At 38.3% G+C, this 13,804-nt stretch overlaps 1 protein-coding gene across 1 annotated transcript in view; it reads right to left on the reverse strand.

Annotated features, from left to right (window-relative positions):
* TRPM3 (transient receptor potential cation channel subfamily M member 3) overlaps positions 1-13,804 on the reverse strand; it is a 324,961-nt gene that overhangs the window by 10,949 nt on the left and 300,208 nt on the right. Inside the window, exons 23-25 of the mRNA XM_026866467.1 lie at positions 5,530-5,680; positions 4,798-4,997; positions 3,492-3,624 (exon numbers count right to left, since the gene is read on the reverse strand). Of these exons, the coding sequence (XP_026722268.1) occupies positions 3,492-3,624; positions 4,798-4,997; positions 5,530-5,680 (484 nt within the window). The remainder of the gene's footprint in view (positions 1-3,491; positions 3,625-4,797; positions 4,998-5,529; positions 5,681-13,804) is intronic.

Below are 13,804 nucleotides of genomic sequence, written 5' to 3' on the forward strand. Positions count from 1 at the left end.
ACTGTTCCCATCTCCCACTTCCCTTCCAGTGCTGGCCTCCTACTCCTTCTTCCAGGTGATAGGCTTTGCACCTATGAGGTGCAGCTGTTCCTCCAAGTAAGACCTAGGGCAGTCTGATAAATCCAGCTGTAAGAGGGAGCTGCTCAAGCAAGAGGTGAGCATATCACAGATGTGTAGAGGAGAGGGAAGGCAGTTAGCAGTCCAGCTCTAGGAGAAGGTCCCAGCCCTTCCTTCTCCATTGAGCCTAACATCATCCTCAGATTCCTGCAAACAGAAGGTCTTCAGGGGGAACTTCACTCACATTTGCAGGGCTTTCTGGTTCCATTTTACACTATGTAAAGCTGAGTTAATTGAACAGATGATTAAACTCATATGGCTCTAATGTAGGTGTCCTGGTTCAGCTGGAATAGGGTTAAGTTTCCCCAGCAGAGAGGGGGAAGGGATCTCCAGCCAGGTTATGGGTTATTCATACCATGTTGACGTCAGGTCCAGGCCCAGGAGCATGGGAACTTTTTCCTTTGTGGCTTTCGTGGCGGGGAGCACACGGGGGGCTAGCTCTATCCTTGCAGTATTTCTCTGCATATCTTTTGTCTTGTTTACTGTTATTACTGTTTATTGTTGTTATCATTGCTACTGTTGTTGTTCAGATTGTTTATTACACTGTTGTATTAAATTTCTTCTTATTTTAACCTGGGGTTTGTGCCCTACTTGTGTCTGAGGGTGGGGGAGGGACAATGCCAGTGTGGTCTCCGGTCCTGGCAGGGCTTAAACCAACACAGTAGGTATTGTGCTTGGTCTGCTACTACAGGCTAATGACTGGACATCCCTTTGGCTACTTTGGGCCAGTTGTCCTGGCCAAGCTTCCTCCCAGATTCTTGTGCACCTGCTTGCTGGTGGAGCATGAGAAACTGAAAAATCCTTAACTTAGTATAAATGCTACTTAGCAACAACTAAAACTTCACTGTGCTATGAACATTATTCTCACACTAAATCCAAAACACAGCACTGTACCAGCTACTAGGAAGAAAATTAAACCTATCCCAGAAGAAACCAGGACTTCTATCTTCTCTGTTTAATTTGCTTTACATCTTGTTTGTACAAAGACACCTCTATGTACAAACTATGAAGTGCAAATCTGGATTTTAAATATTTGAATGTTCCACTGGTTAGGAAAAAGAAGTTTGGTGTTTTGGATTAAGAACATTTCAAGGCATACTTCCCTGACCATAAGTATAGGCAAAATGACAGACCTGGGTATACAGTTTTTAAACTGTGTGTTATTTAAAACACTTAAATAGGCCTGATTACTCAAATATCTTTAAAGTATTTATCAGAATTTGAAGTATTTGCGCTTGCCTTGTGTGGTAGAACACTGCAGTTGGTTTGGCAAGGAGAGAAGAGTTATTATGAAGATGAGAACTGCATCCACCTAGGATTTCATTGCTGCAAGTCCTAGTAGTGTGCTTGGGTTGCATGTAGTGTACTTGGGTCCCAGTGGCCTCTGTATCCCATGGGATCACTACCTGGGTCTGCCTTAACAGAGCTGAGCCATGCTCGTTTCCACACTGCAATATTGGCTAACATAAATGGATTTTTAAAGAACTATTTCTGTGTAGGGCTCAGGTGCTTGTCTTCATTTAGGATTCGTAATCATGAACTCTCATCTGGAACAAGGTGCTTTAATCTGTTTATTTAAAATAGAGATAAGGGGTCCTTTCCTATAAAACAGGGCCAGCACAGAGTGCAAAGGCAGACTGTTACATGTTCATTTTCAAGGGTTTAGAGCACTTGCCTATGTGGAGGAGGTCCCAGCTGGACTAATTCTTATTTAGAGGTTTCAAACATACCTTTTATCGCCTTTACCATCCAAAGGAAAGCTATGCCTCAAACAGAGATTTGAACCTGCATCTATGATTTTCATGTTAGTTCTCTGACCACTGGACTATCAGAACACAAGAAAAAACAGTACTCAGCTGGACCATGATCAGTTTAGCCCACTATCTTACTTTGAAGCATATGTCATTCTTACCCACTTGCATTCTTCGGTCTCCAGGCTCAGGCACATCATGGGCTCAATATTGCTTTATATATTTAGCAGTCCTTCATGGATTTCTCTTTCATAAGCTTGTCTAGTCTCCATTTGAACCCATGTAGCTGTCATTCATAATCGGCTTCTTTTAGACCTTATCAGCTGTCAAGAATTTGATCTCTTCTACTATGTACTGCATGAAAAAGTCACCTTTTTTTGTTTATTTTGAACCTGGGCTCCTCCTAGATTAATCTGTTGCTCCCCTATATCTTGTTTTGGGAGAGACAGCAAACAATTGATTTCTACTCACCCTCTCCTTGCACTCATAATTATATAGACCTTTATCATTTCATTCCTCATTTGTCTCTTCCAGACCAAGTAGAGCTGGATTACTTGACCATTCTTTATGAGGAAGCTATATCATGCCTTATCATACTTCCCCTCTAATATCCTTTTCTAAAATATGTGTTTTATGAGTGCTGTTTTCAGTAATGCAGATGACTAAAGGATATTATATCTGTTAATCCTGCTCTGGGATAGATTTATTTTGAAACTAAATTAAAAGCATATTTCTTTGCCTATAGAAAACATATTTTAGGCATAGCTGCATTAGGGGCAGTGCATTATGTCTACAGGGACAGTGATTATGTGTAAGGAAAAGCATAGTATATCTGTGCAATTGATTACAATGACAGCTCACCTGACCTGTTATTCAAGTTAAAGTGGAGTATTCAGGGAATAGAGTATTCAGTGATTCATAAATTTTATGAATATCTGATAGGATATTGCCCTAAAATATTTATCAGTAAGAATGCTATGAATTACACAACAAACTCTGTCCTCAAAATTTAATGCTGTTCCTCCTCTGCTATGTGACAAAAGCATATAAGCACCACAGCAGATTAACAGATTTATGAATTTTTAGGACTGATGAACTTGAAGGCTGGCAACTTCCAATAAATTAGCATGCTACCTTTGTCCCCTGTGCCTTTCACGGCTCTAAGTGAAATGTCTAGTTCCCTTTAAATGAATGGCAAGATCCCTGTTGCTCTCAATGAAACTAGCTTACCTAGGAAGGCCATCCTGAAACAAAGCTCACTCTTTATCTGAATGACTAGTAGGTCAGTAGTAAAGCTGTAGTTTTCATTGAGGAACTCTCATTTACTCTCCCATTGTGTTCTGTTCACTTGTGCCCTAAAGTTCTGCTTTAAGAACTGAAATGCAAGAATATTTTGTGTTTCTTTCTATGTCAGTTGTGTTCTAATACAACTAGTTAAAAGATTCATGTTTATAAAATTCTGAGGAACATTTGCTTTAGCAAAAAAGAAAAATGGAGAAAAGAAATTCACACTTCCTAAAAAATACCTCGTTTCCCTTTTCAAGAAAATTAAAGGAAGTGTGAGAATGGCAACAGAAACACATTTCCAACCAACTTGTGAGAGAACAAACAAAAAAAGTGCACCTTTCTGAAGTGACACGGATTCTTTCATCATTGGAGGAATTGAATCTGTCATCCTTTTCTCTAAAATATTCTTCTATGCACTGCTCTTCAAAATCATGGACTTTTTTCAATTCATCCTCAGTTATGAAAAGTTCTGTGAAAACAATTGAAAAATTGAATTTGGCTAAGATTAACATGTGAAACAAACGATATTGTTCTTATTGTGGAATTCGTGGACTAAACTTTCAAATGCAGGCTTCAAATTTATCTGGCACTTTGGTATGAAAGCAGGTAGGTGCAGCTAATTACCTAATTAGTGGCTTCAATTACATATGATTCTGGAGACAGAAACACTTAAGCAGGCAAATACTGAGCAAACACAAATGTGTTTTGATTTCATGAGATCTAAACACAGCTGCTGGTCAGGTCCTAGAGACATGGTGGGAGCCAAAGCCCACCTGTAACCTAATAAAAATATAATCAAATTAGCAGACTGCAAGGAAAGGAGTTTGAGAGTACAGAGTGTCTATTTGGTATGGAAAGAGCTGATATCCACCAGCAGCAGCAAGGACTGTGGCAGACAGTGTGATGTGAGTGGGAGAAGAGCAGTCTGGTTACACTTGCATCTCCAGGGCCACCACATGGCTCCAGCTCCCTCCTCAGAGAGAAGCGGGCTGTGTGTATGGGCTAATGTTGGGAAGAGATGCACATCCATTAGGTCTCTGTCTCTGGCATATACACAAGGGTAGGTGGAGATCTACTTTGAACAACCAGATAGAGGAGAGAAACTGTTATCAAAATAATCTGACAGGCTTTACATCATGCTATGGGACTTTCTATTAAAGTGTCTGGAGAAATTACTCCTCCAGTTTGAGTCAGTGTCAAGGAGAGAACATGTGTGTACAAAATAATTCCTTCTCAAACATCTCTAGGCAAAAAGTGTATTGGGGGTAACTATGTCCTATTTGCTCCAAGAGTAGGGATGCTCTCTCTCTATTTTCAGAAATAAAACTGAGATCTGAAAGTGTGATGGACTGTGAGAATTCTAGCAATAACAGACCTCTAGCAACAGCAAAACAAACCCCTTTGCTTTGAAGGAACGAAGTGGGGAACAACCCTTAAAAATCCCAGAAAAACATAGCCTCATTAATGCTGGGGGGAGAACTAAGGGTTGGGCAATACAGATAAAACTAACTGATGCAGGTAAGAAAAGTAGTTCTCTGCTGGAAAGGTTATAACAGTGCTGGACTTGGCCTTCATTCATCTCAAACACTAGACATTACCAAGGCATTGAAAAGTCGCATTCTGTAAATTGTCTAAGGCTTACTTAATCCATAGTCTCTCTCATCTGGGTCGCTTTCATGCTTCCGCCATCTGCAGCAGAGGTGTTGGAATATCATAGTCATATGGCTGAAAATGATCAGAGGTGGTGGGAGAACAGGTCTTTCGTGAAATGTCATGATTAGCTGATATCTTTGAAACTTCCATACTTGGTTGGATATGGATTTGACTTCAAAAAATGTATTGCTAGAAGGCAAGAAGAGGATAATAGCACCAAACTGAAATGGTTTTGGGTACTTTGCTGAAGATGGTATGACAGTGCCTTAACTAGACACATTTCAATAATTGTTGCAAGAAGAGGAAGAAGAACAGAAGAAATTAATAAATTTGTGCTTCAGCAAAGCACACTGGCAATCAGCTATTTCAAAGTATCTCACATTGCAAAAAACTCTGCGTGGCAGATGTACTCCTGTGTACGTCTGCTCTGTGGAACTGAGTCTTATCACAACCCAAGGAGACAGGAAGGTATTTTTATTTTTGTTTTCTAATTCAGGAGTAAATGCTGCCATAACTAAACTTTAAATTTTTTGGCTTCTCTGACCTGATTCCCATCGGGTGTCTGTCCCTGGAAATGAGACAATGTGAAGAAATTGGCATCTGCCTCTTTCACCCTCACATCTTCTGAAAATGGGTCTCAGACAAAATCTTCAGTTTAGCAGCCTTCTTAGTCTGTGATTATTCCCCCCTAAGTCCATACACATTGCAATGTGTCACTTACTTGAAAACAGCAATGAGGAGGTTCACTAAAAGAATGTTCGCAACCAAGAGGTAACAGGCCATGATGGCAGGAACAATCCATGCTCCTGTCTTGCAGGGAGGTAGCTGGATTATTTTGCCATCTTCTCTGGTTTCATTTTGACCACAAGGAGCTGGGAACAAAAATCCAAAAGAAAGAAAAAAAATGGGCATGAATCTTATTTTTTCCAAAATATTTAAATATTTACAAAGGTCTGCCTGCCAAAGCAATATCTTCCAAATAACAGTTGCACTGATGTTCCCCCCAAGAAGTCTGCTCTTGCTCTCACAGATTTTACAGGCTGCAGTCCTTGTTACTGTGTGTTAATTGCCATGAATATCATGATATTCCCCTCAGAAACTGCAGGAGACATGCTTGGTGTAAGCTGCCTGGTTGCATACAGCTAAAATATCATGGTACTCTGGTAGTAATTAGTGGCTGTGCAAATAAATTGTCGAAACATTTAATCCTGGAAAAATGCTTATGTATTATTTTTTTTTAATGGTGAAAACTTGTCTTTTCTGATTGATTGAGATGTGATAAATAGTATAAGGAAAAAAAAAAAGTACACAAAAGTAAATTAAAGAGTAGACATTTCTTGCTGTCCACTGCACTGCTCCAAGCCCCTCTGGGATACAGTCATAATGACCCCCTGCTATTAAGGACTTTTGACTGCATGCTTAGGAACAGCAGGGGAGATGATCAAGTCATACTGTACCAGGTAAAGGGGCATGTAGGCAACAGAGTTGCCACATGTTTCTTCCCCAAATACTTTGGAACCAAAAAGTTCTCAGTATTAATGTCGTTTTACTGAAGCAAGGGGAGAGAAAACATTGTGAAATAGTTTTCCTTGCTTTTTTTTTTTTTTTTTTTACATGCCTTCATGTGCTGTTGTTGAGTGGTCTGCATTTGCAAGTGTGGGTTCAGTTTATGTCTTCCTAGCCTCAGTTCTACTGGCCCTCTGTACCTCTGTAATCAGCTTTTCAAGAAAATAACTGAAGAATCGGCTTACATATACAAAATCTTAGAAAATTTTGTGCAGCACTACAGCTAGTTTCCCCTTGTCCGCATCAAAAAGAAGTTTAAGAGGGTAATTTTCAAAGTGCTCAGCCAGTGCTGGTGTCAATGGGAGTTTCCCACTGACTTCATGGGCAGCAAAGTTTGCCAATGCCATATGTCAACAAATCCATGATTTCCAATGCCAACTATTACTTCCTATCAAAAAGGTCTTCTGAACTTAGTTCACTGAGCATGGGATTGAACTGTGTCTGTACTGGCAATCATATGGTATTACATGTAATTTGGGTACCTTGTTTTGTGCACTACATACAGCTGTTAGGCTATTACATATAGAAGCATTATAGCCCATATGGGACAGAAGAATACATGATACATCAGCTTCAAACAAGAACTCTCCCAAAATATTCAGCTCATGAAAAAAGAAATGACAAAGCCAGATACAAGCAATACTACTTCTACAAGCAGCTCTGTTGTGTCTGGGCTCACGGTGTCACTAGTCCTTCCTACTTAGGAAATTACATTTTATTACTGGAACAGGCTGAGAGTATGCGTTCTTTATTTCTCAGAATACATCAGCTTGCAGATTCTTTTAAGCTAGTGCTGATTTCATGCTTCCTGCACTGCTCCAAGCAGCGGTTTCATTTAGACATTCAAAATGCCATCTGCGAGCTGCTATGAGTGCGGGGCTATGTGCACTCAGCCTTCACCCAGCAGAAACTGGGACATTCAATACCTCTTGGTATCAGCACTCAGTGTGAGTTTTCTGTGTCTCGAAACACTAACTTGCTCACAATTTGATTTAGAGCTACAAAGTCCAACACAACACAGTACTGAAACCCATCATGATTTCACCAGTAATGGAAACATCACTCTATCAGTTGATGAAACCTGTTTTCCTTTTGTGTGCTGAAAAACAGAAGAAATAATGCCTTTTGTAGCAAGAAGAGATATTGTGAAAAGCATATTTTAAACCTTAGACCAATGAGATCAAAAACTCAGCTCAAAGTCTGTTTACAATTCGATTATCCCATTTTTTCTATTAAAAAAAGATAATTTAATCAAAAAGAAAATAAGCTTTGACAACTACCAAGACAAAAATTATATCTCCAGCTTTATTTGCTTGCAACAGAGTATTTAGCACACCATTAATGCATCCCTGTCAGTTTATGCCATGCAGTAATGGCCAAATTAGACTTCCTACAAAGACAAGTTCCCACAGCCTACTTTCCTGAAGATTTTTAAAAGTTTTTCTCTATTGAACCTTCTGTTGTGGGAACAGTTTTTTAAATAACAAGGGAATACTAATCTCATGCTTTACCTCATGGAGAACTAAGCCACCACTTAATCTTCACATCTTCAGCTGCATGAGAAAATGTATGATGTATGTCCAAAATGCAGAAGCCTGTGTTCACTGCACATCACTGCACATCTTCTTCAATCTCTAAACTATAAGATTAACTTTAAAGGATTTTTTTCCCATTATTAAATAAACTGTTTAAAATAATTACTTCTAGGAAACCAGAATCAGAAATTTCTCTCTCTGTGAAAAAAGACAGAAGACTCTGGCAGGAGCCTAAAAGTAGCAATGATATTCTTTTTAGATAGTGAAGATACTTGTTAACATTTAAGAAATTAGAATTCTGTTTTTAGGGTACGAGAAGATTGTTACAGTGACCCAGGACAGTTTGCCTCCCCCATCCAAGTATGTAGAGTGCCAAGCACGTCTGATCTCCTTGTTAGGGTAAGATGGGATAGTTTTCCCCCCATCTGCACAAAACCGTGCATGACTGTCAACGTGTCAGCCAGCTGCAGATCTCAGAATTCAGACAACAGCACCTGTGTTACATCAGCAAGTTCACTAATGAGCAAAACAGGACAGTGCATATGTATGATATGTTAAGCAGTGTAAGTTTTATTATCCACCCCTGTGGTGTTTTTGCTGGAGCTTCACTCCTGAGTGGGACTCCACTGTACTGGGTACCCATTTGATTAGTGTTGGTGTCCTGGGGTTCCCATGGTGGTAATGCTCCGCTTTCCATATAGCCAGAGTTTCCACTCACTGAGTGCTGTGCCTCATCCCTGAGGGAATCTGCACATGCCTTTCATGTGTAACACAGTTTGACTATTTAAATTATGTTTGGAGAAATGCAGTACTTTCTGTAATATGTACAATAACATATTGTGATAACAAGCTTTTTCGAGGCACAATTTTAACATGTATGAAAACATACTCATCGTTTTAGATTACAGCCTTGCTTTAACAAAAAATACAGATTCTGTGTAATTCTAGTGAAATGTTTTGCTGAAGCAAATTCTGTTAGTATAACTGTATGACTATTTCAGGTAACTGAAAAACCCAATCAGTATGATACCTACAGGTCATTGGATGAAAGTTGGTCTTTATCCCTGAACTCAGGCTTTAAAAAATAATAAAACGCTGGAGTTTTAATTTCAATTACACACATTAACTTCACTCAGCTTTCAAATATTGAATCCTGACATCTGTGGATGTACATATTTTTTGCATCTCTTGTTTCCTTTTTCACAATCTCCTACTATGCTTAGTATTACTTCCTGGCTCCCATTTACAGTTTCCTGTATGTGCCTTTCCTGCTACACACCTGACCCTTCCTCCTTTCTGGTGAGGAAACTGTTGCAATGCAAACAGCAGTAACCCACACCTCTGTGTGTTTCAGCCCTAAAGAAGCAGCAGAGCTTGGGAAAAATTTGTTTCCCTGCTGTAATTACTGTCAGGACATGGCCACTGCTCAATTTTACTGTGTATTGGGTGGAGGGCTTGCGAGGCAACACTTAGAAACTTCTGTGTCATGACTCTTGCCCCAGCTTCACCCTTCCAAAGTAATTGTGGGAAATAATGGTGTGAGGAAAGTGCATAACTGAACTGCTTTGTTACCAAATAGCTTTTTGCCTTTGATGAAAACTTCTCATGTAAAAATGGATTATCACTTTTAAAACACGTTGATTTGTTCGAAATCACAGAAAACTAGAATAGGTTCACATGATCACAATTCTAAAGAATAAGGAAATCAATGAGTGTATATTAACCAACAAAGCAACCCATCTTTTTTTTTTTTTTTTTTTTTTTTTTTTAAATGCAAGTCTGGACATTTCAGACATTTCAAAATGCACTTTCATCACCCTGTTTATGAGTATATAGGCACCTTCCAATTTTTATCTGCACTGAACCCAAAGGATGTGAAACCATTTTATAATTTTTTAAATCATGTCTAAGTAACCTTACCAGCTTGCCAGGCTGGTAAATATTGAAAAAAGACTAAGTGAGTTGCCTAGGGCTTTCCACTTCCTCACTGACAGAGAAAATACTGAACTCTGGGAACTCTGAATCTCACACCATTGCTGTTCTCAGCAGAAACATTCAGGGAATTGAACAGTGTCTCGTTACTTAAAAAAAGCTGCTTTAACTACAGCATCATATGACCTTACATGTTGCTTCTTGCCCTCAGTCGCATTAAAAATTATTTTGAAGTGTCTCTTCGATCTACTGGTATTTTAATAATAAATTATAGTAAATCCCTGCATTTTTCTTGTTCTCTCTAGTGCTTTCTCCCTCCTCCACTCCCTCCCCCATTGAAAATATCCAAACAAATGGAACCTAAAATATAACCTCAGAGGAGTGCTAGGAAGGGGAACACTACTGCAGCTCAGTCCAGAGACACTTTCAGAATCGTTGTGTACTCTGTGCACAAATTTTACCCTCTGCCTTTGCCTAACAATTCTAAAAATACTGTCTGTGGTGCAGCGCTGCAATACAGATGAAGGAAAAAAAAAAAGGCAAAAGAAAATCATAGGTATGATTTATTCTGTTTTGTGCAAAGCTGTTCTGTGTTCTAATTCCAGAATGATCCATGAAATGATAGCCTTTATAGAAAGCTCCTATGGAGACATGAAAAGCATGAAACATCTAACATCATATCAAATTTTAATTTATATAAAGAAACCTTCAAGAACTTTAAAAAATAAATAAATCTAACAGACTAGGAAATTTAAAGAATTTAAAAAAAAATATTTTGTAGTAATTATATTTTCCTCTTAAGTTCATTGGATAGTAAAAATCCGTGTATAATCATCCTTCATCTTCTGAAACAACTGCATTCTGGTTACTTGGCATTCCTCCAATACAAGTGGAAGAGGAGGCCCCATTTTTTTTTTTTTTTTTTAAGCTATGTAGGTTTTTCAAATAAGGGAGGAGGCACAGGGAACAAACACAACTCAGACTGATCTTCAGATTCCAGATGGCACTTGAAATAATGTCATCTGGAAACAAAATCCAGATGCAAATCTGACATGAGACACCTGGCAAATCTGAAAAAAAGCCCAGACCAAAACCTCCAAACCTGTGTTGACTAACAGCACTCATTGCTTTGCCTTCTGAATATAGGAAAACATGAGGTCTGATGATGATTTTCTACAGGTGACTGTCACTTCTAAAGTTGCCATTTATGTCATCTATTTACATTTTTTACCAAGCAAACTTGCTCCCTGAAGAATCCTTTCCTCTTCAGTATTTCTTATATACTTCTGTACCAGTAGTATTCTGGAAGGGCAGACAGCTTGGTAATGTGAAAGCAAAGTTCTTTGCATGTGACAACTGTCCTGTGAATTTTTTGGCTAAAATTGCCTGCAATGGTGCCAAAGTAAGTGAGATGAACTAAGGGAGAGATTTTACTTGTTTGTGGATTTCTTTACAACAGGCATTCACTAAAGCAGGTAAGTGGCTGGCTGCTGCCCCATGGATCCTTACCAGGTAGCACAAGGCTCAGATGGATTAGGAAAGGCAGCCTAAAAGTGAGACAGTTGCATATACCATCACCAGTTCCCTGACCTGGGTCCTCTTCCTCCCCCACCTAATGAGGCTGTGATGAACTCTCAGTCTGAGAAGGGACTACTCTGAGACTGGTTTTGCTTTTTTTGTAGAATTTACCTGAAAATTTGAACACTCAAAGTTCTACAAGATTTACTCTGCTTTTTTTTTTTTTTTTTTGACTCCCTTTACAATTGGTTGATAGTCAGGAATTTGTAGGAATACAGTATTTATGTACATTACTGATAATAAACAACATAATTGAACAGTGTATTCATACTCCCAGAAGAGAGGATATAATTCTGTACCCACTTTTGAGTCGAAGATAAGATTGCATGCCATCACAACACTAAGGCACACTCCAGTTAACATATGTATTTAAAAAATAAAAATAGAAAATATGGCTAGAAAATGTAAATGTATATGACATGCATCATTTTAGAGCAAGGCATTTAGCTAGTGTTGTAACAGGGCAGTATGTTGAGATAAAAACCAGAGTAGACCACTGGATGGACAGGCTGCCAGCTGATGAGATGGATCCAGACATTGTATTTGTCAGCCTTAGTGTCAGGCTTCATAAATCAACAGAAAATGAAAAAAAAAAAAAAAAAAAAAAAAAAAAAAGTAAGTTAGAAATTCTAGAGTAGCATACTTTTTTTGTACATTTCTCAGACACTAGGATAATCTCCAGGAGAGTGGCTCAAATGTATATGCACATCCAAGATCAGCAATTTTGCTGAATTGCAAACTTGCAAATAATGTAGCAATATTAAATATGAAAATAGAAAGAAAACCACAAAGAAAGACTTCTGTTTTGCTAAAATAATAGTAATTAAAAAAATCTGCTCCAAGCCATAAAGAGCAATCACAGTTTAGATGTAGCATAGTAATTTTAGAACATGTTTATCTTATTTGAGAATGTACAAACACTGTAGTACTCTAACATGAATATAGTGGCTGATTTAGCTTAGAACAACTTGGAAAATACATATGACAACAAATTTCCAAATAGCGAAAAAATGTAAGTATGCTAGTGAAACCTTTTGGGTGCCAATCAGGTCATTTTGATTGTATAACAACATCACCAAACTTTTGCTCATACTCCCAGTCTATTTCAGAGGTAACATTTTTGAGACAACTGAGCCTCAGACAGACATGACATATTGCACATATTTTGTGCTGAAAGAGTGGCAGATTCTAATTGCCTGCTTCATCTGTCTCTCAGGAAGTAGGAACTAGGTGCTGCTTTTCATTCTGGCATCACCGCTTTTGCTGCAACTCCTAGTCTCCTTGACACAGACGGAACAACAACATAGTTGGAGTTGAAACCATCAGGAATTTTGCTTTTCCTAAGCCTAGGAAGTAATCACACTGCGTCTTTTTGCAAGGTTTAAATACTGGCCATCTGAATAACACACAAGACTATCCCTAAATCCTCATGCAAAGTTGTGGAGCCTGCCACCCTCTTTTCATACTAAAAAAACATGCTTCATTTCAAGAACACTTTAGTTTTTCTGGTTTTGGGGTTCTAAACTATAATCAGCACTTCATTAAAAAAAATACCAAGAAATTTTTTTCAGCCAATTGCAATGTTTGTTGCACTATGATAGTTACTTAGTACAATATCAATAAATGGCCACTTGTAGAGGGACAGACAAAATTCCGCTTGTAGAAGGAAGTCATACTTTAATGGTATAAACCTTTATCCCTCTATCATTCTTTTGGAGCAAGATGAAGTTTTATCCCCCCAGCTGTTATGCCTTTGGAATGAAATGAATTTTTAAAAAGGAAAGGAAAAAGGATAAAAATGAAGGAATCAGGTAAAAAGCTAAATTCATTGAGGAACTTTGTCATTTTAGATATTTGTTTACCTCCTTGCATGCCATGCTGTCTCTGAAAACAAAGTGGGGAAGTAAACATGAAAAGACGTTTCATCTGTATCCACAGTAAAGATTCTGTGCTAATCAGGAAGAAGAAATTAAATGAACTGCTGAAATATCTGCCATGTGATAGGTATACATCTATCCATCCAAAACTCCATTAAATCGGAGGGATTATTGGTGATATGGATACATTTATTACCTTAACCAGTTCAGGAAAAATCAGGATCATTTTTCCATTCAACATTGGTGAATCCTGAACAAGCAAAAGATAAATTAAACCTTTCCTAAGGTGCTACATAAGAATATCCTAAAAAAAAAAATATATATATATCCTAAACAGAGCTTTAATGGATGCCATCTGCCACTGGAAAAGATACTCACTTCTAAACGCTGCCAAAGCTTAATCATATTTAGGTAGGAACGATGAACATCAGTTGCATGTTAGTGTTTGCTAGAGATATATTGTTTGTGTTTCTTAGTTTGCTCATCTACAGTGTCATTTCACATGACC

This window comes from Athene cunicularia (genome assembly GCF_003259725.1).
Source record: "Athene cunicularia isolate RWA chromosome Z unlocalized genomic scaffold, athCun1 chrZ_part2, whole genome shotgun sequence".
NCBI lineage: Eukaryota > Metazoa > Chordata > Aves > Strigiformes > Strigidae > Athene > Athene cunicularia.